Below are 25892 nucleotides of genomic sequence, written 5' to 3'. Positions count from 1 at the left end.
TCTCCCAACTTGGCGAACTTATATTTGCCAAAAGAGGAAGCGAGAAAGCTTCTGAAAGACTCTACAACACCGCGAAGGTAAACAAAACGTCCAATCTGATTGATGAAAATGGACCCCTCTCAACTTTGAATACAGGAGTGATGTTTGCCTAGTCCCCTTCTCCCTGCAGGGATTTCCTTGTTCCCATTAGGGATTTTTCTTTAATAATAAGTTTTTTGTTAATTTAACCTATACAGCACTCAAAGTTCCAAATAAATTTTGCAAACTAAATTTTTATTTATTAAATCTTTCTACAAAATGATAAATTAAGTGTTAATCAAAACAATGTAGTTAAGAGAAGGCTCAATTTTCTGGAGAAGGTGATTGAACTCGTCCACCTGGTGTTTCTGATTTTATGTCGGCACTGTCGCTTGTAGGACCCCAGTCCAGAGACTCGATTGTTTGTTTGCGACCATAAGGGCAGGGTCCAATCAATTTCTCTATGTCTTCGAAATTTAATACTTCCTTTTTAAATAAAGTTTCAGCCAACTATGGTTTTAAAAGTAAATTATGAAGGTAATTCCATACAGTCTTAACCCCAGTTTATATTCTCACCACTTGTAATTTATCTTTGTTTTCTTTTAACACTTTTTCAGTTGCCATATATGCTTGCGATACAAGAACTCTAGCCCGCTGTGAACAATATAAGGTTAATAGAAATGCAGGTTGATTAGATATTGATATGGTATATGTTCACATTTACGTTTCTACTGAATTTTGAAATTATATCCAATTTACAATAAGATATAATACAGTGACAGTAACAATTGGTTCAAAGGTTTTGATGGAAAGGAGAAATTGAAGTACCTGGAGATGAAAACTATTTTGACAGCTGAAGTTCGCAACATTTTACACAATGTCACAAACTGGTGTCCTCATACCGTCTGGGTTATGTTCAATTGGTGGGGTTTGGCTTAAGCAAGTATAATCTACGAGTATTGCCTAACGAGGCAATACCTAAAATGAAAATAAATGTGGCCACATACCTTACCAAACCCAGTTGAGTGGTTTCCATCTTGAATCTTACCTCATCCATCGTATTGGCTAATAATCTACTGTAGGGTTTCTTGCCTACATAGCCAGTTCCTCCTCCCATTTCCTCGTCAGTGGGGAAGTACAGGTTGCCAATGACCGGGTCCATGCCATAATGTTTAATTTGCGCGTACGCCATTTTGGTCACTTTCTTAAGGTCATCCTCCGCGCCAGTTGTAATTCTGTTAAACGTCAGGGATTCGGCCACTCTGCCACCCAACGCCATGCACATGCGATCGAATAACTTTAAGTAGAGTTAATTTTTAACGTATAGCTGTATAAAATGAAGTTAAGGCTTAATTATTACTTCCTCTTTAGTGTATAGTTTCCTATCAGTGGGTAAATACTGAGCAAAACCCAGGACGTTTGTAGTACGTGGTACAATAGATACCTTAACAGTATTACAAAATATTACAATTTCATCATGGGAAAAGAAGGGTGTAACAAATCTCTTTCTTACTTTTAAAAGTGCATCGGTATTTTGGAGCATCCAGCCTACTAAAGCATGACCACACTCGTGATAAGCCACAATTTTCTTCTCTTCCGGGGACATAACTTGGCTACGTTTCTCAGTTCCTGTATTAATTCCAATAATTAGCTATTCAACAAAATCGAAAAAAACGCTTATTTACCTCCCACTACTCTTTCAACAGCATATTCTAAGTTTTGACCCATAACTTGTTTTTGTTTATTTCTCGCTGCATGCAACGCAGCCTCATTGCAAACATTGGCAATATCAGCCCCTATGATTGAAGAAAACATGTAAATATTTGTTTAAAGTGTTCCATCATAACATTTTTAAGCTAACTAACCACTAAAGCCAGGAGTCAAGGTTGCCAGTCTGGCAGAGTAAAAATTTGGCAATTTTTCTAAACTAATAACTTTTAAATGTTTTTCGAATACTTCTTTCCTTTCAATCCTGGTAGGCAGGTCAATTAGAATGTGACGGTCAAAGCGACCAGGCCTAAGAAGCGCCTAAATAATGGTTTTGAGTGATTTTTTTTATGTAAAAACATTATGATTGCTTGTTTTAACGTACTTTATCCAAAGTATCAGCACGATTTGTCGATGCCAACATAATAACGCCTTCTTTAGTAGCCATTCCATCCAGTTCAACTAACAATTGATTTAACGTTTGTTCTTCTTCTCCTGTCCCTCCACCTAAGTTTCTGTCAAAATAAATCCCATTTAGTCTATACAGGGTGTCCACTAAAAAACAAAACGATAAATAATTGAAAAACCTATTTTTTTTTAAATTTCTATGGAACATTAATCGTGCAGGGGGATATTTACTAGTGCAAAATTGAATGACCTTGAACCATGTCTTCAAAGTCATTAAAAAACTATCTCGAGATGGGTTTACGGATTTGGTTCCAATTAGACAGTTGTTGCTCGCCATATTATTAGTTCAAATAACTTTGATTTGACCAGTCAGAAGCCGAGAAATTGAAGGTTAATGAATTGAACCTGATTTCTGTAAGATTGGTTTTCATGACAACAAGTTTTAGAATAATTGCACTCCGTCGTTAATTTAGCATGTATCTTAGCCGACAATGGCATAATTGAACCGTTGTAAACTATTCAGTATTCATTTGTTTAAGTCACATCAAAACTAATAATAATTTTATCAAACACTGAATTAATTAACCTTCAATTTCTCGGCTTATGATTGGTCAAATTTGAGTTACTTGAACTAATAATATGGCGAGCAACAACTTTCTAATTGGAACCAAATCCTTAAACCCAATGCTTCTCAAGATAGGTTTTGAATAAATGTTTTTTTTAATTATTTTTAGTTTTTTTAGTAAAAATTAGATTTTAACTGTACCCGCCACTGCGTCTTTTGCCAATTGCATCAATTTCATCAATGTAAATAATGCATGGTGATCTAGAAAATCCCTTGTTCATTATTTTGTTCATAACTACATTTCATATCTACAATTTGGTGCAAGCTACCTTTTTTTAGCTTCTTTGAACAAATCCCTTACTCGTGCCGCTCCCAAACCTATTTTATACCATAAAATGTAGGAAAACTATGCTAATGATTAAATGAAATTAAAAAATATGACCTCCAATCATTTCTATGAATTCCGAACCAGCCATGGCCAAAAATGGTACATTTGCTTCAGTGGCAACAGCTAGAAAACAAAATTTTTTAGTTAAAATTTTAACTAAGTTTTGGCCCAAGTAGTACAAGTACCTTTAGCAAGCATTGTTTTCCCGCATCCAGGTGGACCTAATAGTAAAACACCCTTGGGAACTTTTGCACCTAACTCCTGAAATTTTTAAGGTTGTAATTCAATACCTTCATTTTGTATTTTACGAATATTTAAATAAACACTTTGTATTTTTCAGGTTTCTTGAGATAGTCTACAAATTCCATTATTTCTTGTTTAGCTTCTTTCAAGCCAGCTACATCCGCAAATCTGACGCCTTTGCCTGCTCCAGTTAAAGGATCAACAACAGTAAACTTTGCACGACCCATTTGAGACTATTAATTGTAATAAATTAACTTTTATTTATTTCATTGTGCCGGTGGAATCCTTCTCTTAATTTCTTACAAAGAAATCCATAGCTTGAGGCGTTTTAATCTGTCCCGATCGAAACATCATCAAGATCATAAGGGCAACGGCCACCAGGGAAACTAGTAAAAGCCACGTGCTCTCCTGATTTCTTTCATAAACAACTGTAACTCCACGTTCACTTGGAATTCCCAATAACTTCTCAGCCTGTCTCAGTTTTTCTTCAAATTTATTAACATCTACTATATTCATATGATAAGTCTTGTATTCAGTCTATAAATAGTTTTGAAGTAACGTTAGTTTTAAAATTATCCTCTCTTCCCAAATGCGTTACCCTTTTTCCCTTGATAATTGAATCATCAAACACGTAAATTGTTACTAGATCAAGATCAGGTTTAACGACTAATTCCTCAACTTCTCCTTTTGAAAGCATATGGTGTACAAACTCATTCCATGATATATATCTTAATGTATCAGGTTGATTGCTTCTTGGGAATAAGAGAGATATTAAAGTTATCACTACATAGGCGCTCATCATCCAAATTGAAGCTTTATAAATCAGTGAGGTTTTAGACTCCCCTAGAGAATTAGAGGTAAAATTTATAACCTTTTTTTCTAAAATATAACTTTTTAAATTTATACCCTCTTCTTCTTTTTTCTTTTTATCGTCATCCTTGTTATCCTTATCTAAATTTAATTTTCGGCATGATGTGTGCAAACATCGTACAAAATTCGGACTAATATCTTAAATAAGAGAAAAACTTTAGTTTATTATATAGAAAATAACAAAATGTACATACAAAATGTGTTATTTAAAGGGAAGGACCTCTGCAATAGTTTATTTACAGCTTTATATTCCCTATTTATTTGTTTAATGACACGCTGCAATGTAAAGACTTTATTACTAAGTTTCAATAAAAACATAGTTTTCCAAAATATATTTTTATACCGATGGAATATGTGGTCTAGATCTTAGAATATTTTGCGTTACGTTGAACAGCGAATGACATTTATACATGGTTATTTAGTTGTTTGAACTCATTTAAAATTTAACTTCAATTTAATATTCGAATCGCGATGTCGAAGGGAAATTGATGACATTTAGGATTGCATAATCATTTAATCATAAGCAGACGACGGAAAAGCTTTCGGGTAGAAGAAGCGATATTTATTTATAAGCTTGTAGATGCTCTAGTAATTTGTACGGTATATTCGTTGATGTTTCTCCGTGCAGTCGTGGCCGAGTGGTTAAGGCGATGGACTCGAAATCCATTGGGAAATTCCCGCGCAGGTTCGAATCCTGCCGACTGCGATGTATTAATTTTATTGAATTTTTAAAATAAGCTTAAAAATTAGACGAACATCCTATAAAGAAAACAAAAACACGATATCAATTGGCAGGATAAATTTTTACTTAAAAACAAGTCATTACAACAGATTGGAATGTATTTGCTAGTCTTGTTTACAGAATACACATTTATTTAAATTTATTTTATTATACCCACTCTTTTAAAAAAAACAGCTTCTGTGACCATTAAATTGAAAAAAAAAAAAAACCTGAATGAACAAGGTACTCAGGAGTCCTTTTCTCTATAATTTAAAACTGCGTTAAAAATGGGCCTTAGAACCTAGAATGTAAAAACAGCAAATATAAAAGAAACAAAACGGAATGTAGTTTGGGAATACTGAAGGTTTTAAATACAGCTGCGTTATTTTAAGATTTTTAGCTCTTGGTAAACAATACCATTTACTCTAGTTTAGTAAATAGTTTTTTTTTTAAATATGGAGGAAAAGTAAACTCAACGAAAAATTTACTCAAACAGATCTTAGGTAACTTCCGAGAGACAAAAAGTATTGCATTTACGATAACTTTCACCAAATAAAAAATTAACCAAATACAGGCCCAGTCAAAAATAAGTACACAATGTATATTTTTTCATTCTTAATTATTTTTCTTATGGCATGATTATATGGTCAATTTAGCTCTTCAAATTTAAAAAAAATAAACATATTGCAAACAAATTAAACCATCATTTCATCAATATATAAATCTTGTCTCAATAAAACAGTATCTAAACAAATTAATACATGCAAAAATTATTAATCAGGGACTGGTTTTTCGGCCTCAATAGGCTGTATAACTTCCTTAGATTTGTCTCTCAGCTTCCAAGTAGCTTATCATTTCATTAATTGGGTGTGTTTCTCGATTTTCAGAGGGTTATAACTCCACCGTCATCTCGTCCCGATGCACTCTTTCCATCTTCACTGTTTATGTCACCGTACATGGTGGAGCCTAAGCCACCCCCTCCTCCTGTATGGTCTCTGATTTCATCCTCATCGTACCTATCATCATCACTATTCACCGATTGGCTGGACTGATGGGAACCGTGAGATAACTGGGAAGATCTGCCGAAGGAATTTCTTCTCGGTAAAGTAACGCTGCCTTGATTAGCTGGTCTTATCGTGACTATTAGGTTGGAGGAATTAGCTACCATCATGTCTGTCACTTGATCTAATGTTTTTCCCGCCACTTCTATGCCATTTACTTCGAGCACTTCGTCGTTAACAGCGAGCAAACCCGTAGATTCCGCTAAACCACCCGGAACAAGGCGCGAAATAAAAATACCCGGAACTTTCTCTAGCCCGTGTGGAGTTACACGAACACTAGTGCCATCTCTTATGTAAAAACCTAATGGTTTGTCAGAGCCGTGTTTTACTAGTCGAACTCTCCGGCACGTTTCAGGCACTATATCCACATCTATAATAGATGATACCTAAAAATTTAAATTTATAATTAAGTTTTTTTGCGGGGAAACAACGGGTGCTGTGTAATAGGTTTTTCAGCCTTCCTAAAATGCCAATTGGCTTGTTAGAAAGGCAAGTCAGACCTGTCTGAAATCTTCAGGCAGTCCAATAGAAATGTGATGATGCTGTTGAATACTTCTAATTCTCGGTACTGATGAAGGCAACAAATACTGGCTGAGAAAGTTCCGCTTCCTATTGGCCCCAAAACCATTCACTTCCTCCCAGCTTTCACCTGGAAATGAACCCCCGCAAACTAAAACAATTATGTTTAATTTCTACATTGATGTAAAATAACAAAATGTATACAAAAGACAATTAATGACAAAAATAAGACAATAACAACCCAAAAGATAGTGCTTAGAAAGAAGGTTTAAAACTTTATTACGTCTTAGATCTTACCATTGCGCTTGAAAGCGTCCTATAGCAGCGTTAAAAGTTTTGGAGGTCAAGATTTAAAGAATAAAATTTTTTGAGAATTTAAGAGTGGCTAACAAGTGATATTTAAAAAAACTCTGAGCCTATACCTTGAGGTTATTTTGTTACCTTAGTAAGGCAATTGGCATAGGAAGGTGAAAAACCTATTTCCACATTTACGGTTGCAATAAAAGTAAGAGAAAAAACTTATGACAACTCAAAGAAAACAAAACCCATGCTATTAAAACAAGATCAACAAAAAACAGATACTTGGAAAAAGATGATTCGTTAGCCGAAATTAAACTTTTTTAGGCTTCTTAAGAATGAGGTTTAAAACAGACTAAAAACTACTTTGTAATACCTTTTCTTTGAACCAAAAGGCGCAGCATAGGTCTAGCAGATGTAATGGCTCTAGCAAAGTTATCGTCATTGTTTATTGGTAACAAATCACCATGCACTGGATCAGTGTAGCATATTGTAAAAGGAATTTCAAAAAGCTTGTGAAAACGTTCGATTAATGAGTAAAATTCCTCAAATTTAGTAAGTTCACTTCGATCTAATGCAAATCGTCTAAATTCTGCATCAAACTGAAATTTCAACAATATACCGAATTAACACACAATTATTTATAGGCGAGTAGAGCTTAATTTAGTCATTGAATGGGCGTAAATTAGATATTTTAGTGGTGTTTTGTAAGCCTTTCCGTGAGTCATGTCATCATTTAATACCCTAAGCCTTGTTATGAAATTTTTACTACGATTTTATATTAATAGAAACCTATGAACTTACTTTACTTTTAACTTCTACAAGGCAACCATCAGTTTTATTTGAAGATTTTTGTGTTTTAGACATGATTTTGATTAATTTCTAACACTAAGTATAATGTAAATGCCCAACCCGTGTAAGGCATTATAATAGTTGGAATCCGATTCGACCCCCTTTTTTGCCCTTCAAAGTGACCCCTATTAAAAGAGGGCACCACGGTCCAACTTTGCTTGTACCTCCTTCCCCCTCCCCCAGCCGGTAAATTTTATCAATCACTTAATGGCGGGTTTTCAAATCTCAGAATTCTAGTATCACCCTTGTAATTAATTTTATTATTCAATAATTTATAGTCAGTTCACAATTACGAAGAAAAAAAGCGGCACAAATTACATAACTAAGTTTAATTAATTTGGAAGAAGGTATGGGAGTTTTGACTGAAAACTCGCCAGGCCAAGGCTTTCTAACCAACATTCTAAGAAATCACGCGTCCAAATTGTCATTTTTGTCCTATATTGGAGGAGTTTTGTGGTTTCTTTCACTTGCTTGGGAACCAAATAACAATCGTACTTATTTCTCGGAAAATGCCTTGTTACCGGCATTAAATCAAAGAGAGTTTCAATTTGGCGGGTTGGCTAATCAGTATTTTCATGTCTTGAAGGAAGAGGCTGGGAAAGACAACGGGTACGAATTGCTGATCTCGTTCTCTTGTAATAGTTCATTATTGTGAATAACTAATCAGATGTATTCGAAAACTAGAATTCCATACCCATATTTACAAGCGCAATTCCGTCAATTGGGGTTGGATGTTTATCTTCATAACTTTACTCTTAACTACCCATTTGGATCTAAATCTGTATAACCAACATTATCCATGTTACAGTCAAAATATTAAAGTTTAACCCTACAATACCTTTAGAGTCATGAAGGGATCAATTTATACGCAATTTTGCGAGCACCAAGGTCTGCTGGACTCGAGTCTCTGGTTTTATCTACTCCTTATCGAAATGAAAACAGTATTCATGGATCAACCCTCCCCAGCATTGCAATGATGCTTTCTTTAGCCAAGTTTTTCAGACGTTAGAAGCGTTTTTGTTTGTTAAATGCAATTTCTAATTCATTAATTGATTTATAAATATACAGAGCAAATTTATTTGGCAAAAGACTTGATATTTTTAATTGCTGATCATGAGTTAGTTGGATTTCAAGCATGGCTCAAAGCATACCATAGCGTGCAACCGTCAGAGACAGAAGGTACTAATTTAACACCTGTGTCAAAATTTTGAGAATAACCAGAATCAGCTTTTTTTTTTCAAACGTTTTCCTCCATTTACAGCTTTAGATTCAGGTTTTCTTTCTGGTCGTAGTGGAGCTATCCAAGCTGCTATTAACTTAGAACTACAATCCGATAAACTCTCTCACATTGATGTAGCCATAGAAGGACTTAATGGTCAACTACCAAATCTTGATTTGTTCAATTTAGTCTTGGAATTATGCCCGCGTGAAAATGTTGTTCCAACTTTTCACAATTTTGTAGGTTACCTTTTTTGAAGATATACTTTCAGTTTAAATTATTCATATAATCTCTATTTTCAGCCAAATCCAGCAGAAAGCGAGTCCTGGAAAGGATATCAAATAGCCCTTCAAACTATGTTATCCATGATGGTTGCGCAAGGTACCGGAGCACCTTCAGGGGCTCACGGGTTGTTCCATCGTTACGCCATTCAAGCTCTAACTTTAAAAGGATACCCTATTGGATTTGACTTCCCCAAAGCTTCTTTCAACCAAGTTGGAAGGTAGCAATTTTAATTAATTACGTCCATGAAGCACTGATTTCAATTTATATAATTTTTACAGAGTCATAGAAGGGATCTTTCGTAGTTTGAACAATCTTTTGGAACGTTTCCATCAGTCATTTTTCTTCTATTTACTCCCAGCTTGCAGACGATATGTTTCAATAGGTCTCTATATGCCTCCTTTTGGCTTAATTGTAGCACCAGCTCTATTTCAAGTATGTCTAATTTGAAGATTATCATGAAAATTAGACTTAATCTAAGCCAAAATTATGACTGTAATCCCAAAGGCTCTCTCTATATATCTATCGATGGAAGATCACATTTTCAGTTCCCAAAAAAAAACAAAAGGAGGTACCGGTAGTCTATGGTCGGCCTTGCCATCAGCTGTAACCGCTTTCCTTTTGGGATATGGAATGGTGCGTTTACCAGAATGGCTAGATTTGCTTGGACTCGAATATAGCTTGACATTCAAAGATAGTCTATATTATGGACTCATAGCGTACATGGGCGCCATTGAAATACTTCCAGCGTTTTACTTGATGAGAAGAAAATTGTAACTTTTTAAAATATTTAGGCTTGTATTAAGCTTAATTTAACTTAATCTAATGTAGGAAGCTGAAAGAACGGCAGTGCTATAAATGCATTGCATTGTTGGCTTTAGGAGCAATATTATTCACTTTAGCCCTCATAAATATATCGACTGCGACGTTTATAGCTGTTTTGTACATTCCAATTGCAACCCTAACTTCTACATTTAAATATAGGTACAAAATAAGAATGTTCTATGGTTTTGTTGGTTAAGTATTTAATTTATTAAAATACTTGCAGAATATTAAGGTTTATTCAAACCTTGCTATTGTTCCTGATCCAACCATTGGTCATAACATACATTATAATCCTTGTATCACATTTATTGGATCCAAATCCGTTTCCAGAAGAGGCTAATCCCGGTTTCAAAGATTATCTGGCAACATCAATAAGAGGACACAAGAATCTAGTGTTATGGAACATTGAGGATTGGCACCTTTATCAAAGCTACAATTTTGTCGGTGTGTCAGCAGTCTTGACCCCAGTTTGGTTGCTGTTTTGGTATTTGCCACCAGCCTGAACATTTTGTGAGTAGTACTACCATTTTTTTGTCTAATTTAAAAACTTACTTATGTGAATTTCTCCGAATAAATATTTATTTGGCACTTACAATAATGGTAATACATGTATACATAAAAATAAACTTTAGAAACTTGCGTTCAAGCGACAAAATACTGAACTTGGTAATTTATAATTATCCCAATTCATTGAGAATCTTTAATTTTGTTCAAGAGTTTTCTGCCATTAACGTGATCTGGGTGGTACTAAAATTGTTTTTTAATAAATGGTGTAAACGTTTTTAACCAGAAGTAAATGAATAGACGTTATTGGACAGGTTTTAATATTTAAATGCAATTTACATAAACGCATGCATTTTAAGGCATATGGTTGAATTTTTTATATGTTAGAAAACGAGAACCACCATTGGTCGAAAGATAACATTGAACAACGTCGAAGAGGTAAAAATGACTGCTTTCCAATAACATTTGTTCATTTACTTCCGATTGGATTCAATACCTTTATCAATCTTTCAAGAAACCCAATTGCTTCATTAACTCTATTTTCTCTCGTTAATAACAAAGATAGGTTGTATAAGGCACTTTGGAATGTTCGGTTTACCTTAAATTACAATAAAATTACAGAAAAGTTAAATATATTATATAATTTTATAGATATTTAATTATTTACCTCCAATGCTTTTTCAAAATACTTTTTAGCTTCTACTTTATCACTGCGATCTAAAGCTAACATCCCCAATCGAAAATAGAGGGTTTCATTGAGGTCTTTTTCAAAAGTTTGCTGAGTTAATTCTTGTAGCCTGTTTGTAAATTTACATTTAAGAATATATTTAAATTTATAAGATTGCAAAGCCTAAAATTTACTTAATAATAGCGGCATTTCTGGTCATTTCCGATTGAGTTTCTTGAACCAACAAAGCTAAGTTTATATGGGCACTCTAAAAAAAGCGTTATAAGTTAGAACGGTTTAGAAAGTTAAAGGTTTTAATCGATTACTTGTAAATTTGGGTCTTGTGATAAGGCTCTACTAAAAGCTTGGAAAGCTTCCTGATCTTTTCCCATGTCTAAAAGTAAGGCACCGTACTGCCCAAGAAAATGGCAAAAGTAGTAATTTTTATTATTAAAATTTAAACTTTAAGTCTTACATTATTTAAGAAACTTGGATTTGATAACTTTCCCGACATTAGGTCCAAATCCAGTGCGTTTTTAAACATTTTCACCGCATCTGAGCTTCTGTTTATATAAAATAACGTATTTGTTACATTGTGTCTGTAAGATTAAAAGTAGCTTAGTTTTTAACCTGTTCATTTTGAGTAGTAGTTCCCCTTTTTGAATATAAGCAGCACTAAAATCAGATTGCAAATCAATGGCTTCGTTTATAAAAGAAAACGCTTCTATCAATCTGGATTTGTTGGTAGCCACAATGTTGGCCATATAAACAAATGCTCTTAGTTCCGCAGTTGAAACAGAATGTTTTTTTCTTTTGACTATGGAAATGGCTTTTTTCAAGAAATTCTCAGCATCCACACTAAAACCTTGCGAATGTAATAAATTTCCGGCATTGATGTAACTTCTTACATCTTTCTCTTGAGCACTACAATTGGAGAGAAAATGAAAGTATAATTTTATAATAAACCAAAAGCAGAAAGATTTATAGTCTGTCATCTTTCAATATTACCCAATAGCTTTTTTGTAGTAAACAAGAGCTTCACCATAGTGGCCAGACTTCTCTAGTATTTTTCCATAGTTATTTAATAGTTTAGTGTTATTAGGAACTATTTCCAAACCACTTTTAAAAAGTTCAAATTCATTTGACCTATTTTGTAATGAAAGTTATCAATCAGAAATTTACCTTTTCTAAACGCTACTTTTGTACTTGGATTGAAACATGTGGAACAACCATTGTTATGCATCGAGTCCAACTATTATTATAGCTAACGCCCTTTTCTAACTTGGGAGCGGTAACATAGAAAGCCATTTATAAATCTTGAATTGAATCAGTGAATTTTGGATCTAACCATGCAATGTCACCCATGCTTCCTCATTGATGGAAAAAACGCGCCTAAAATGGCAGTTAAGAGCAACAAACACAGCACCCCACACAAGGAGAACGCAACCCTTCAAAAGTCGTGCATTTTCTTGTGTACAGTTTTCATTGGTGAGACGCTTTAGCGCCTGCTGCCGTCGGAAGGGGAAAATTAGGAAATTATCTTCTTCCCTTTCCGTAAAACGTTCAGCGAAAAGGCAGTTCCAATGCAATTTGTACTCAACACTGCGTTAGCGTGTTGAAAGGTTAGCTGCGTTCTCCTTGTGTTTGTTGGTCCTAGATGGCAGTCATAGTCAAAGCTACACAATGATATCTTTCTTCCATGATATTAGTCTAGAGAACGCCTACATCTTTAATTTAATAACAGCGAACGCCCAATTTATAGTGTCAACTAGGAGCAGCAAACATACCATCCCAGTGTGGGGTGCTCTGTTTGTTGCTCCTAGGTGTCAAATGTTAACCATACCTCTTATCTTGCCCCAGAAAGGGGTAGGGGGAGAGACGTACAACTCTCCTACTAGTCACAGCCTCTCTCCCTCTGTATCAAATCCAACAAAATGTTTTACTTACCAATTTTGATTTCTCCTTATACTCTTAACTACATGCGATAAAAGTAGACAACCTAACATAAACTCCGATAATATTCTTGAAAATCTGTACAAATAACTAACGACGTAAATATAATTTCGACTATTTCATTTAAACTTAAAAATACGCACCTTCTTTGGCGGGCAATTTTCAAAATGGTACGCATTCCGTCCGCTAGGAGGGCGCATAGTCCCATGCTTGGCAGATATAGCGTTCTCTCGGCCAAAACGAATCCCACGGGTAGGAACCAATTAGAAGCCGGTAAATAGGGGAAAAAAACCATGGCTACGCTCTATGGTGGGAAGAAAGTGTAGGTGTTAAAGACAAGTCTTTTAAGTTCTAATTAGCGGCGTTTACCAGTAGATGAGATATTTTCTTTGATCTAAGGGCGGATAAGATAAGGCCTCCTACGCTAACCGCCACCAGCGCGGTGGCCAGATTCCGGTAATCCTTTAACGAAGTAATTGGAGATAAGCTACCGGAAGTCCAGTCGCAGGAGAGATCAGCCGGGAAGAGGCAAAGCCAGGCGTTTAACACGCTCCAGTGAGCCTTGCTCATTAGGCGAGACGCAAACGTAGCCTCCGCAATCGGGTTGTCCAATCTATGTTTTTATTACGATTAGATCTTGAATTAAACTTGGAACTCCTACTTAGAAACCCCTTTGACTCTTACCTACTAAATTTTGGCATGTTTGCTCCCATTAGTAAGATTCTAGCGGCTAGTAAAAAACCGCTTGATGCGATTATAATGGTAATTGGTAGTTTTCCTGCCTTTTTCCCCATGCTTTTATTCCTACAGCGATTCTATCGAAATATTTCAACATGTGTAAAAAATAACTATTATCGAGGGGTCGGTCATTTGGCCAAATCCCGTACAAAATTTGGAAAAAAATCCACAAATCCAAAATCCAAGAATTTTGCTCCTATAGACTATGACAAATCCACAATAAAAAATCCTGGATTTTCAAAAATCCAAAATCCCGTACACAAAACAGGCAAATGTCCGACCCCTCGTATGTTATACATCTGTTACGAGATAAGTATCCCTTTAACTGAAAAATGTACCTTCGCAGGCTCCCACTGATGTTTTGGGAGCAATAATTATATTTTTTACATTTTGCATCGTTAAACGGAATACGTCATTTATGGGATGCACAAGCCTGCGAAGCTACATGTTTCATTTTAATGATGCTTGTGAGGTATATAAAATTTTGAATTCGGTGGTTTGTAGGAATGTCTTGAATCTACGCTTCTGAACATTAAGTGAATACTTTTTGCTTGTTCTGTACATCTTTTATGCTAAATTAAAGTATTCGCTTTTTCTTATGGGGTGGCGGAGTGGTTAGCACTTTCGCCTCGCAGCAAGAAGAGCTGGGTTCGATCACAGCTTGTGGCACTGGGTGAAAACTCGGAACAACCCCTTCTGCGTTGAGTTTGCGAGTTCTCTCCCCACTGGTTTAAGGGGTTTTCCCCCGAGCTCTTCGGTTTCCCCTTCCATAAAAACTTGTCGAGGTTAACGGTAATAGCGAGTGTATGGAGCTGTTGGCTCGCGTGGCCCGAAGAGCTTGCCACCATGCACCCTCCTACGCATTGTAACCCGGCCACCTGAATTGACGGCGTTTAAAATTCATTTTGCGCGTAAAAAATACCTCTACATGTTATGGTCAAAAAAGCACGCAAAGAAACCTGTAGTGTCGCGCGCTAAAACGTCATTTCAAAATCCGTCCATTAAAGGCTTTAGAAGTCGCTTGATGACTTAGGCCTAAGGTGGTGTTTTGGGTATTAGCCTAGCTGATTATTATTATTATTATTTAAAACAGTTTAAAATTGTTCTATCATTACGCTATCAGATTATAAAATTAGTAAATAAAAACACGAAATTATTGCGTAAGTTTAAAAAGACTTTTTTTATTGCATAATTTAAGTATTCAATTATATTATTATATGAATACTTAAATTATGTAATAAAAAACTTTTTAAACTTACGCAATAATTTGTGTTTTAATTTACTAATTTTATATTATTATTATATCTTATGGAGCAAATTTCTTTAAACCGACGAACTATTTGCTTGTTTCACAGTATTGGGGCCATAGGTCGGCAACACTTTTGGTCTCCAGTCTCCCGTCCTCCAGTTTCCAATGGAAGGTGGGACCTCCAGTCTCCATAGAAATCGCAGGTCTCCGGTCTCGGAGGCCGGAGCCGCTAATGTATGATTGGGGCTACACTTTTTACTCCTCCCCCACAAGCGGGAATAGGTGGTTTCTTTTCGCTTGAACCGGGATTTCGGAGTAGGGTAAGAAGAGTAAGGCCATGACGTCATTTTACTCCGATTCTGTGGTGGCGAATAGTTTGAGTCGGAGTAAAAACGTTTTTCCAAAATGGCTGCCTGTGGCCTTTTTAGCGGATAAATTATGGCTAGCAGACGACAAAATCCGATTTACTCATTTAAATTAAAGAGAGTAGCCCTAATACTCCGGAACAAGTGAATAGTTTATGGGGCGGAGTAATTATCTTCCCCGGAACAGGAGAATCAGGGTAAAAAGAGTACACTTTTAATAAAGACAGTAAACTGATAAAATCCCCTGCTAAAACAGCCATTTTGGGAAAACGTTTTTACCCTGACACCACAAAATGACGTCAAAAGGGTTACTCTTCTTACCCTACTAATCGCAGAACTAGCGAAAACTATCCACCCCAGTGTAGCGCTAATGAAACACTGAGAAACTCTCTAAATAAACTCCCGGTCTATTTTGGACGGCCCTTGGGAAATTTACCTTACAGTAATACCCCGTTGATGTTTGATGTTACGGGCTGGAAGTTTCCTCGCGAAACCCAGACAGTAATTAAGGTCCCTATTTAGCCTTGGAAAGTCGGTTTAGGGTAAAGTGCTGACCTGTTTGAGGAAGAGGTACAGAGCCGAAAGGGGGAAGAACGCGAAGCATTGCTCCTTGCACAAACATCCCAAGAACGCCAAAGCGACGGCCCGAAGACAGCCGAAATTAACTCTTGCTTTTTCCTCCCCGTCCGATGATCTTCTGGCTTTGCGCGGTACCCCGACCTCATCGCCATCTTCACAAACGTGACTAATCGAGATTAAAGCCCAACTGTAAAAAATTGCGCTCAACAACTCCGCTCGTCCGACGATGCTGTCAACCTGCGTGACAATTCAAATAAAAGCAACATTTTTAAACATTGTTTTCCGGATCTCGTGTAGATTATATCATAGAAAATATACCAGACGAATAGCATCAAGGCTTAAAATTTCTATCTCGGCCACCAGCGGCACATCAAAATACTAAGAAGGAAGACTTCTTCGCGAGAATTTTTCTCACCATGAGAACTCGCTAAAAAGCGTCAAATGTAAAAAGATACTTCTAAAGATGGCGGCTTACGAGAATGCCACGATCGTTGTAAACTAAGCCTTTGGCAATAAATATTTTTACACGATTTCACGACAATATATGAAGGAAGAAAACATTTTATTTATAATTTAATAGGAAAAATTTCATCGGATAATAACTTAACATTGGGTTTTCTCTGAAATTCATTTTCGTTTATTTTCTTCAGCATCAAGTGAACTGACTAGAATATTAGCTGCCATTTTTATTTATATTTCCCCCCAAGCCTTTTGACCAAGTGAGAATGCTCGAAGGACCGTCAAAATTTTGAGAAGTGAGAATTATCACTATCAACGGAAGAATTCTCAGAATTTTGACGCGCCCCAGAATTAATGGCATTAAACATCGATGCTTGGTGGTGCTGATTATTATTATTAAAATGCTATCCGTTTTCAAAAGATGAGGGCAAAGATAATATAAATATCGTACCATAGACTCGAAATAACCGCCTGGCGCGTAGTCAATAGCGTTTTTACCGTAAAATTAGCTCCATAGTTACCATGGTAACCAACTACAGATCAGACCACGACCAACTTAGATGACACGCTGTTCGCGCAACAGCGCGTCATCAAAGTTGGCCGTGATAGGGTGATGGCAGCGACTGATGGAAGCGGGTTTTTTTCGTCAGAAAAGCAGACGATTTCCCATTTTTAAAACACAAAACCGTCAGTTTAGCCGACGAAAATTAAGCAGTTTATGAGTTTCTGACTTTGGCCGCTACGTGGCTCTAGGCAAAAATGAAAAGGCTCATTAATTAAGTGCCCCTTAAAGTTATATTATTACCGGAAGTTTATCTGAAGTACCTGTAACTTAAATCGGTGAAGTTGCCATTCTTATGCTATATTTTCTATGATAATACTGGAATTTCAAAGTATTTTTAAACTCCTGCCAGAATAATATTAAATTTTTACCGCTTCGGTGTGTATGGGGTGAATGGCAAACAGCAGAGAAGCCAAAAAACTCGTACGGGCGGAAAATCGTAAAAATTTCTCGCATAACCTTGAAAATTGGTATTCAGTTTCAAAAAAAAATATTGGGCTGGAGTCTGATTGCACTTTGAGTCAATGATCAGATCAATAGTTCGGTGTACGGTAATGCCGTTTTATTTTTCGTTACGGGAAATATAACTTCAAGGAGATGACCCGAGGTGTAACACACCGATTTTGTTCAAACTCGGGGGTTTGGTAAACCTTCATGTTACTTGAAAAACCCTAAACTATTTGTCAAGGACTCAAGGTAAGAGATTGGGTCGACAATTTTTACTCCTCCTTAAAAGGATGTGTAAACAGTGGCAGATGCTATTAGTTTTTCCTCATCTGTATTCGTAAATTTGACTTCATGAATAATGATACTTGCATTTTAATATAATTTTTGCATCATTTGCTTATATTGTGATAAGTTTATTTAAGATAAAAAACGTTCTAATGACCTTTTAATTTGTCTGTAGCAGACGCTAGATAATAGGTGCAACGTCGGAGAAGCTAGCGGCGCCGTTACGCCACCTTTCGGTTGCGAAAATCGTTTACTTTAGCAACTACCTATCTAGGTTTCAATGGCGAACGATAGTTTTCGGTCGATAATTCACTGGATTTATTTCTGTTTTATTTCTTAAAATATTATAGTACTTATATTAAAATGAAATCAAAGGTTTTTGTAATATTATGTGCTCCCTGTTTCAGTAACGATTGTAGCTTGAACAACTTTTTTCCATAGCTCTTAAATATAGTGCCTTGAATGAATAACCGTTGACTCACAGTGCAACAGGTTGCGTCGTCTAAATTTCGCGTTTACAATTCTTACCTTTGAAGTAGAAGGCAAACAACTGCGTGCAGAACTATATTGACAAAATGATAGCTCTGCGTTGATAGTTGCGAAATGGCGTAGTTGAGTCGGAAACTTAAAACGCACAACGGCCGGTATGACTTGTGACTAGACTCCTAAGATAAGGTGGCACGGCTTAATTTAAACCAGACTTTTTCATTTCTTTCTAATGGTACCAAAAGTTCATTTTATACTCTTAGGAGATAAGTATAGATTTATCTTTCTGCTAATGTTATACGCTTAAAACATGTACCTTCGCCGGCTCCCGCTGATTTTGGAAATGCGTTTTGGAAGGAAAAATAGTGCGAAGCGAAATTCACCAAATACAAACATTCTAAAAGTGTAACGTCGGGAAAATACAATTTATAAATGAGTATTTATTCCTTACGCAGGATAATTTTTAGTTTTCACATCGTTAGGCGCAGTAATACCATATGTAACATAATTACTCATAAGTATGCCTCTGTATAACATTTCCATTGAAAAAAATTCAATGAGACCTTGTTTCACGCGGAACATACATTAAGCGGACCTAAAAATGCATATAATCCTTGCGCTATTGAAAAGGTTACCATGGAAATGAAATCATGTGATCGCGAGGCACGAGCTAAACTTGACATTGGCAAAGCCAGAAACGCGCGAGGAATTCTCACTAACTTCCGTTTCCCATCAGTAAAGTTGATGACGCGTAATTCGTCACGGAATTGTAAGTGACGTAATTTGCGTCATATCCCGTGAACAAGGTTTCATTAACGAAAATGCTTTTATGGCATACTTATGAGTGATTATGTTACGTATGGTAATACATACAGTGGTAATGTGATGCGGTGTACCAGAGGTTTATTATAAAACACCTTGTGGTGAAAGGGTTTTATTACACTTCTTGGTGTATTCATCCGTGGTTTGGGAAATTAGAGCCTGTGAAGGTACATGTTTATTTTTATAACGTAGATGAATACTTTTATCGTAAGAGGTATATTTTGAACTTCTGTTGTTACCGCTAAAAATCACTAACCAAATGAATTGGAGTTCCCCAAAAATCGTGGTACCATATATTTCGTAATGGTGTAGTTTGTCGGACATCTCTGTTGGAGACAATAGCGGGTATGTCGTCGAAGACCATTTCCCCGTCCAAAGAGTTCCAATACGTCAGAATGCATAGCAGGCATATGGTCACCGTGTGCCACCACTTGCCCATTTTTCATTCTGGCCGCGAAAAACAATTACCCGTTAATTTACTCCAACGTGACCGATCATCGTAGCTACAGTTTATATCCCTATCAAACGCCCATAATCCAGTCCCAATCGCGTTTTAAATAGTCAATTAACAGGATCTAACAATTTGTTTCGCCAGTTTTGACGCGATACCCTTCAAAACTATTTTTATTACTATTAAAACGGGTTTTTCTTTTGAAAGAACAGTTTTATATTGTGTTAGAGAAATAATGAAACAATCGTTCGTGGCAAAACTATGTTTTTACGCTTGGTCAGTCACGCGTGCCGATACTTCATTCACAAAACCGCGCTACCTCTGCCCTTTTAACATCAACGCTCCCATTGTAAATCTCCTAAGAAAGGTACTTCCAAAGTGGACAATTATCATCCTCATGGCGGTTAACCCTTACCTTCTGCGAAAAAGCGTTGAAAAATACTTACAACATGTGATAAATTTCCAATTTATTTACCGAAATTCGCTACGAAGTCATCGCTTCGAAGTTCGAATCACTAGCTCGACTTTCCGAGTGGAAGTTTTCGCGATTTCTGACTACATAGGGTCTACGGCGCTCTCGGTTCTTCAGGTGTTCCCATCGGTGGATGGGGTCAAGAAAATACCCTCTTATTTTTTCCCCGTGCCTTTTAGCGCGCCGTTCGCTTTCTATAGGTACCTTTTTCCCTTCGGATCCGCCAGTTTAGTTTTTCGTCTCCTAGCCCGCACGCTATCGCCACCCACAGGAATAACTCCCACCAATTCAACTAGTATAAGAATATAGATTACTCGAAAACTGGTTTTGGCATCCCTAATTTTTTTCCCCTCGGGGGCGCGCATTTTATATTATGTCTGTACAGTTGCGCAAAAACTGCCTATGAGCAGCTGGATGTATATTAATGCATGTAAACGACGTTTAGTTTTGCGCCCAAGAAAGAAAGAAGGAAGGGGAGGGGGGGAAACGAGTGGCTTATTATTTTATACAGACTACTGAAGCCGACAAATAAGTGTTATTATTACTGACATCCTCATCTTTCGTTCCCTCTTTCATACTAAGAGGGATTTTGTGTGTAGCTATAAGGGTGGTTTCCCGTTTTTATTTCAAAATTAACCTTTAATATTATGTCCCGAGTTTGTTTTTCAAGCGGTGAACTTGAATTTTTTTAGGGTTCTTAAATGTACGCGAATGTATTTCCTACGAGAGAAGTAAACACAGACTCAGAAATGTAAAAATGAGGGCTTGAGGCAGTTTGAAATAAACGCGTTTTTCCCACCATACCGCGGATGGATACACCGCATCACGAATCAAAATTTACCGCGTGTATTACATCACCTGAAGTTGTAAAATCTCGTATAAAATATAAATATTACAATTGGTAGGAATATTTTTCAGACGAAATAGTGTTCGAAAATGACTAATGTGATTTTACCGAGCACTATTTTTTTAGGTATGCACCGATATGGGTACAGCCGACCGATATATCGGCTATTCGTGGCCGATATTTACAAAGTGGTCTATCATAACAGTAGTGTATATTTATTTTATCATATTATGATAAAATCATTGTAAAAGACGGTTCAGTGCACTGTTATTCTAGTTTTTCATTAAATATGTTTCTTTTCATTTTACTTGATACATCACAAATCGAATATCGTTGTTTTTTATTTGTTTACGCCCGTAACCCCTTGAATGTATGATCTAGCTTCTGAAGTCTGGCGTACGTGGCGCAGCCAATCAAATAAAATTAATCGATAATTTTCTTATTTTTAAAAGTTTTTCCTGAAAATATTTTTTTATTACCGGTATCGACCATTATCGGCCTACAGTATCGTCTTCGTTTAGGCCGATATGTCGGTGCATCCCTACTATTTTTCTTCCGGAATGTAAAAATCGGCTGGAGCTACATGTTTCAGGCTAATCACATTAGAAATATAGAAATATGAGCTTTATATAAACTTCCAATGTAGGGAATTCATTTGGTTGTAGAAGTGGTAACCTCATTTAGATCATATAGTCCCATCTTACCTAGAGCTGACGTCACAAGTACTATTTCGATATGAAAGTATTTAGTAAACATTTACCCTTGTCATACTTTTGTTACTTATGGTTTCAGTAGTGATACTTGCCAAATGAGAACTTTTGAATATTACGCCTCTGCATCGGTAATTACCGTAATTGTCTTATTTTACTCATTAAGAGTTTATCATTTCAGGTATGACGTCAATTCTACGACACTCTACACATGCAATTATTTCGACTAACTAACCATAGAAAATATAGACGTTCTCTGTGCTGACCAAATTTTGGAATAGAATTATAAAATTAAGGTGAAAGTTTATAATGTAAACATAATTTCAATGCCTTTATAAGTAGGATCATTTTTCTTACTTCTGTAAGTAATAAATAAGGTTAATTGTTAAGTTAACAGTCGTTTTAAAACCAAAACTCCAGCATTGTATGAAAAAAATTTAATGTTTCCAAACTTATATTTGTAATCTCAACTACGAATTATAATTGAAGAGTGACTGAGTGACAACTTTTTAAAATAAATATTAGTCAGCTGCCTCAATGGTATATTTTTAAAAGGAGGTTTATCGGGCGAAATTAAAGGCGTACACTTCAAAACCTCGCAAAACATAGTCATTCAAATTTGGCTTTCATTTTGAAAGTGATAACTGAAGGTCTTTTTCTGCGACAATTTGTGCACAGCAAGTTCATTTAACACGTCATTATAAATATATTACAACAGTGATGTGGTAATGAACAAATATTTAAGTAACACTCTCTTAAATCATTAAGGGATTATATTCAATGGTTTGCGCAAAGCAACAACGCTCTTAACGTAAAGGCTAATATATATTTAATAATTTATTACAACAATCTTTCCTAAATGTGTGACAAAAATAGTTGATATTTATTGGAGTAGTCACGCAGTCACTTTTTTCATTTTTTGGGTAATTTTCATTTATACACATTTTTTGGTTAGTTTTTACGAAGCAACAGTAATTTTTACTTTTTTTGCCGAAAAAAAATAAAACTAAGAGTTCATAAATTGATATTCCTTCATAAGCTAGAAGAATAAATATTGCATTACAAAAACAAAAATTAATTTACAGTGGTGGAAAGCCGATTCTTTCCTCTCACCACAAACTCTTTCGAAGATGTCTATATCAAAAACCCAATCTGGGTTCATCCCTAACATGCATTTGTTTTATTATAAATAAAGGGAAGTTATTTTCTACATTTTAAAAAAATAACCCTGTTCTACAACTAAAATTTGTTTTTGGCCAAAACTTTTTACAAAATTTTTCGTCATGTGCTTGAATCGCTTTTGCTGGCTTTTTTTTCTCTTAATGAAAAAAAGTATAAAAATTTTCCATTTATATAAATCTTATATTTTATACGTTTTTAAGTTAATGGAAATATTTCTTGGAGATTTGGTTATCAATATTTTAATTTAATTTTTTGGTTTAATCTTAAGCAGCACTGACGAAACTAAAGCCCTGAATTTTAACGCTTTTTTTGATTGGTTCCTTAAACAAGATTTCTTTTAATATAAAGCCTTTTTGTTAGCGATATAGGCATAATTTAAAATATTAGCCTTCATTCTACTTTTTATTTGTACGCACAATAGAACTTGCACGGTAGAATGTTAAACCTTTCTTATAGCTTTTCATTTATTTAGAAAACAAATCATTTACGAGGGAAAAAAGTTAAATCTAAAAGAAATGATCCTTTAACGCAAAGGCTTAATAATCTTATATCACTTTACAATCCGGCGGAATTGTTGGGTTTTTGTTTATTCTATTACGATTCTTGCACAGGTCCATTTAAATCTTCATTACTGGCTGATGTTGAGCCACTATCTAAAAGAGGTGTACCGCTTCTTTTACTGGTACTTTTCATCATGCGGTCTAGCTCAGCCGCAACGTCAGTACGTCCTGTAGGTTTATCTAGTGATGAAAATTATTTACTACTTAAAAAGAACTATTTAACTCTTTAAAAAAAAAGTCATCACCCACCTCCTCTTAAAGGTGTAGTGACCATTCCCGGAGAAGGACTTCCACTTTTTCTACTCAGTAAACTATTAAAGAAATTTTGAAGTACTCCTTCGCTATTTGCTTTCAATCCATCAGGCTGGAAAAAAAAATTCCACTTAATAATGAAATTTAAATATAGTACTAACAAAAAATCACTTTTTTAGTTGGAGTGACTCCAGGAGTATTTTTGTTCCTATCACTCTTAATAACTCCATGTGGATTCCTCGAAGGTGATTCCTAAGCCCAAAAAGACAATTGTAATTCCAAATATTACGGTGATCACATGATTTTAAACAAACCTGTCGAGTTGGAGTTGTTTGTTGACTTAAGAGCGTTTGCTGCCTTGTTAAGAAAGACTGATCATTTTCAGATGAAACTTCAGCTTCGCGCTGAAGTGTCTGTGAAAAATTGTAAAATTTTGTATCTTGATTTTAAAAACCTTGAAAAAAAAAATTAAGTACCTTTCGAATTAAGGGCTTCATAATGACATCGGAATAATTGTCATCAGGCGATGAATTTGTCAAATTTTCGTAAAGAATGGCAATTTTTTTGTCATTGTCCCAGCCTGCCGGTCTGGGTAGAAAAGAATCAATAAGTGGTACAGGTATAATATAAAGCGAGGTCTACCATTAACCTACATAAAAACAGCATCCTTTTCGACTACTAGCGCGGACATTCTAAAACCAAAGTTATATATCCTGTGGACTAGGTATTTGTAGAGCAAACTACAATTTCTATCTTCTTTAACCGAAGTATAAAACAAAGAGGCACCATCTAAAATAGTGTAATCAAATAAGTAAATTTTTTAACATTCAGATATACGGAACAGTTAGATTTACATCTGAGACAAAATTTTCTAATAGCTTGTTGGATGAAGTCAAAATGTTCATCCTTGTAGTCGTGGTCCTTTTCCAAGGTGGACATGTAGTCAGTCTTAAAGTCAAGATTTAAAATATTAATAACACGAGTGAAAATTCAGCATGTGGATAAATTTATGAATTATACTTTTGTGATAACAACAACGATATCCAGCCCTAGATTGTTGGTTAAAGTGTTTTCCCCCAAGGGAAGCAAGGCACCCCCATCTTCCAGTAAAGGGGAAGTGGTTTTTTTGGCTAATGCCTCTATTTCATCTCCGGGGTCGGAATAGTCTTGAAACCTCCTTAAAACTATTTAATAAACATTGTTATTTAATATTCAAATGTCAGAATTTTACAGTCATTGAGTATACCTTGTCGTTGGCATTCTTCAAAAACTTCATGGCTTAACTTTAGCCTACCAATGTGTTCTTCTAACAGGGCTGCCCAGTTCTCTAGAGACTCCATCATGTCCCAAGGTTGAGCCATGGAAGCCACGAGAAGCACCGTGCTATGTGGGAATGTGTCTTCATTTAAAACAAATTTTAGGAGGTTTCTATGCCATTGGTTGCCATCCATGATCCACACACCAAGGCGGGTCACATCTAAAGATTACAATGATTATAGTCTAGATGAAGATGCACTTGATAAGAAACTGACCATCTCTGTAATCATCTTTTACTGCGATGCAATGATATTCTAAACCAGATCCTTTCTTAGGCTCTTCATTGCCTTGTAATCTTGCGATTAAGGAGGTTTTTCCAGTTTCTTCATCTCCTGTCATTTCATATGAATCATTAGTTTTCATCTCTCAATTTGGAAATTTAAAAATTACACCTTTCCTTACCAAGAACTAATAGAAGTTTGTTTGAAGGTAGTTTTGTAATGGAACTTTCCTGCACTTGAGTCAATATAGCTGACCTTTATAAACATATGAAATTTATCATTGCCCAACTGACAGTTCATCAATATTACTTTGATTTATACTAGCTTTGGTACAAAAGTAACTAAATATTCCCTCGAATATTCTATGTTTATTTTTTTTATTTAGGCTCATGGTAATATTATGCGTTGTGGACCAAAGTTGTAATTTTAAGGATGGGCTTGTGTTCATGGTGTGGACAAACTATGGTAGGTTTGGCTTAGCATAGGCTTAGTTTCACACGCTTTTATATTATAAGCATTAAGGAATCCAGCTTAATTTTTTAAATAGTATCGGTTCGCCTAATTTAAATTAGTCTATAAATTGTTCAATTATTTACCAAATACTTTGGTCCTCTTCTTCATCGGCATTTTCTTCCAACTGCGTTGACCCCGGGATAGGTTTGTCGAAGACGGGTGCCATTTTTCTTTGACTTTCGCGAAAGGGGGATAGAACTATTTCTGAAACGTCATCTATTTCGCGTGACTCATGCCGTTGAATTTTCCCATTTCATTGGCCTTTTCGTAGCAGCT

The 25892-nt window shown here is 35.7% G+C and overlaps 5 protein-coding genes and 1 non-coding gene across 12 annotated transcripts; 2 read left to right on the top strand and 4 right to left on the bottom strand.

The window, feature by feature from the left end:
• Window positions 1-252: 252 nt before the first annotated feature.
• On the bottom strand, window positions 253-4694 carry Spg7 (SPG7 matrix AAA peptidase subunit, paraplegin). Its single transcript, XM_090158563.1, has 18 exons — window positions 4543-4694; window positions 4394-4475; window positions 4236-4337; window positions 3928-4172; window positions 3633-3866; window positions 3413-3562; window positions 3272-3347; window positions 3141-3209; window positions 3028-3076; window positions 2900-2959; window positions 2111-2240; window positions 1884-2046; window positions 1704-1814; window positions 1532-1647; window positions 1379-1462; window positions 1067-1315; window positions 595-672; window positions 253-528 (listed from the first exon to the last, which is right to left on the bottom strand). Exons 1-18 carry the CDS (start codon window positions 4609-4611, stop codon window positions 343-345), a joined length of 2253 nt encoding a protein of 750 aa, XP_090014689.1. The 5' UTR covers window positions 4612-4694; the 3' UTR covers window positions 253-342.
• A 129-nt stretch (window positions 4695-4823) lies between these two features.
• On the top strand, window positions 4824-4905 carry TRNAS-CGA (transfer RNA serine (anticodon CGA)). The gene has a single exon. It is a non-coding gene; the product is annotated as a tRNA-Ser (tRNA).
• Window positions 4906-5000: 95 nt separating this feature from the next.
• LOC149926986 (partitioning defective 6 homolog beta-like) lies at window positions 5001-7754 on the bottom strand. 2 transcript variants are annotated; one of them, XM_090159146.1, is made up of 4 exons: window positions 7602-7754; window positions 7174-7399; window positions 6482-6630; window positions 5001-6367 (listed from the first exon to the last, which is right to left on the bottom strand). In XM_090159146.1, exons 1-4 carry the CDS (start codon window positions 7662-7664, stop codon window positions 5804-5806), a joined length of 1002 nt encoding a protein of 333 aa, XP_090015272.1. In that variant the 5' UTR covers window positions 7665-7754; the 3' UTR covers window positions 5001-5803. The 2 variants fall into 2 exon arrangements, with proteins under 2 accessions (XP_090015272.1, XP_090015271.1); XM_090159145.1 differs by having other exon boundaries at window positions 5002-6367; window positions 6482-6651; window positions 7602-7753.
• A 59-nt stretch (window positions 7755-7813) lies between these two features.
• On the top strand, window positions 7814-22359 carry GAA1 (glycosylphosphatidylinositol anchor attachment 1). Of its 4 annotated transcripts, none has more exons than XM_090159143.1 (11): window positions 7814-8258; window positions 8334-8430; window positions 8494-8653; window positions 8718-8828; window positions 8911-9107; window positions 9171-9370; window positions 9432-9585; window positions 9658-9923; window positions 9982-10134; window positions 10199-10485; window positions 11820-11938. In XM_090159143.1, the coding sequence occupies exons 1-10, from the start codon at window positions 7999-8001 to the stop codon at window positions 10476-10478; spliced, it is 1878 nt and encodes a 625-aa protein (XP_090015269.1). In that variant the 5' UTR covers window positions 7814-7998; the 3' UTR covers window positions 10479-10485; window positions 11820-11938. The 4 variants fall into 4 exon arrangements, with proteins under 4 accessions (XP_090015269.1, XP_090015268.1, XP_090015267.1 ...); XM_090159142.1 differs by lacking the exon at window positions 11820-11938 and adding an exon at window positions 11458-11550; XM_090159141.1 differs by lacking the exon at window positions 11820-11938 and adding an exon at window positions 11176-11283.
• On the bottom strand, window positions 10546-20271 carry LOC149926985 (protein O-mannosyl-transferase TMTC3-like). Of its 3 annotated transcripts, none has more exons than XM_090159138.1 (17): window positions 20219-20271; window positions 19348-19538; window positions 18312-18448; window positions 17423-17510; window positions 16007-16267; window positions 13784-13914; window positions 13469-13712; window positions 13243-13403; window positions 13094-13189; window positions 12155-12292; window positions 11777-12070; window positions 11622-11709; window positions 11473-11559; window positions 11341-11414; window positions 11147-11276; window positions 10976-11077; window positions 10546-10722 (listed from the first exon to the last, which is right to left on the bottom strand). In XM_090159138.1, exons 2-17 carry the CDS (start codon window positions 19528-19530, stop codon window positions 10663-10665), a joined length of 2274 nt encoding a protein of 757 aa, XP_090015264.1. In that variant the 5' UTR covers window positions 19531-19538; window positions 20219-20271; the 3' UTR covers window positions 10546-10662. The 3 variants fall into 3 exon arrangements, with proteins under 3 accessions (XP_090015264.1, XP_090015263.1, XP_090015265.1); XM_090159137.1 differs by having other exon boundaries at window positions 19989-20270; XM_090159139.1 differs by having other exon boundaries at window positions 13094-13177; window positions 19989-20270.
• A 386-nt stretch (window positions 22360-22745) lies between the features above and the next one.
• Window positions 22746-25834, bottom strand: LOC149926983 (cytoplasmic dynein 1 light intermediate chain 2-like). The gene is made up of 12 exons (XM_090159144.1): window positions 25700-25834; window positions 25285-25358; window positions 25098-25214; window positions 24812-25042; window positions 24586-24749; window positions 24420-24513; window positions 24219-24354; window positions 24042-24153; window positions 23880-23978; window positions 23737-23817; window positions 23563-23677; window positions 22746-23493 (listed from the first exon to the last, which is right to left on the bottom strand). Exons 1-12 carry the CDS (start codon window positions 25780-25782, stop codon window positions 23348-23350), a joined length of 1452 nt encoding a protein of 483 aa, XP_090015270.1. The 5' UTR covers window positions 25783-25834; the 3' UTR covers window positions 22746-23347.
• Between the last annotated feature and the right edge of the window lie 58 nt (window positions 25835-25892).

Source organism: Leiobunum rupestre, chromosome 9 (assembly GCF_980474605.1).
Source record: "Leiobunum rupestre chromosome 9, qqLeiRupe1.1.hap1, whole genome shotgun sequence".
NCBI lineage: Eukaryota > Metazoa > Arthropoda > Arachnida > Opiliones > Sclerosomatidae > Leiobunum > Leiobunum rupestre.
The sequence above is the reverse complement of the archived record's forward strand: the minus strand, read 5'-3'. Positions and strand labels throughout refer to the sequence as shown.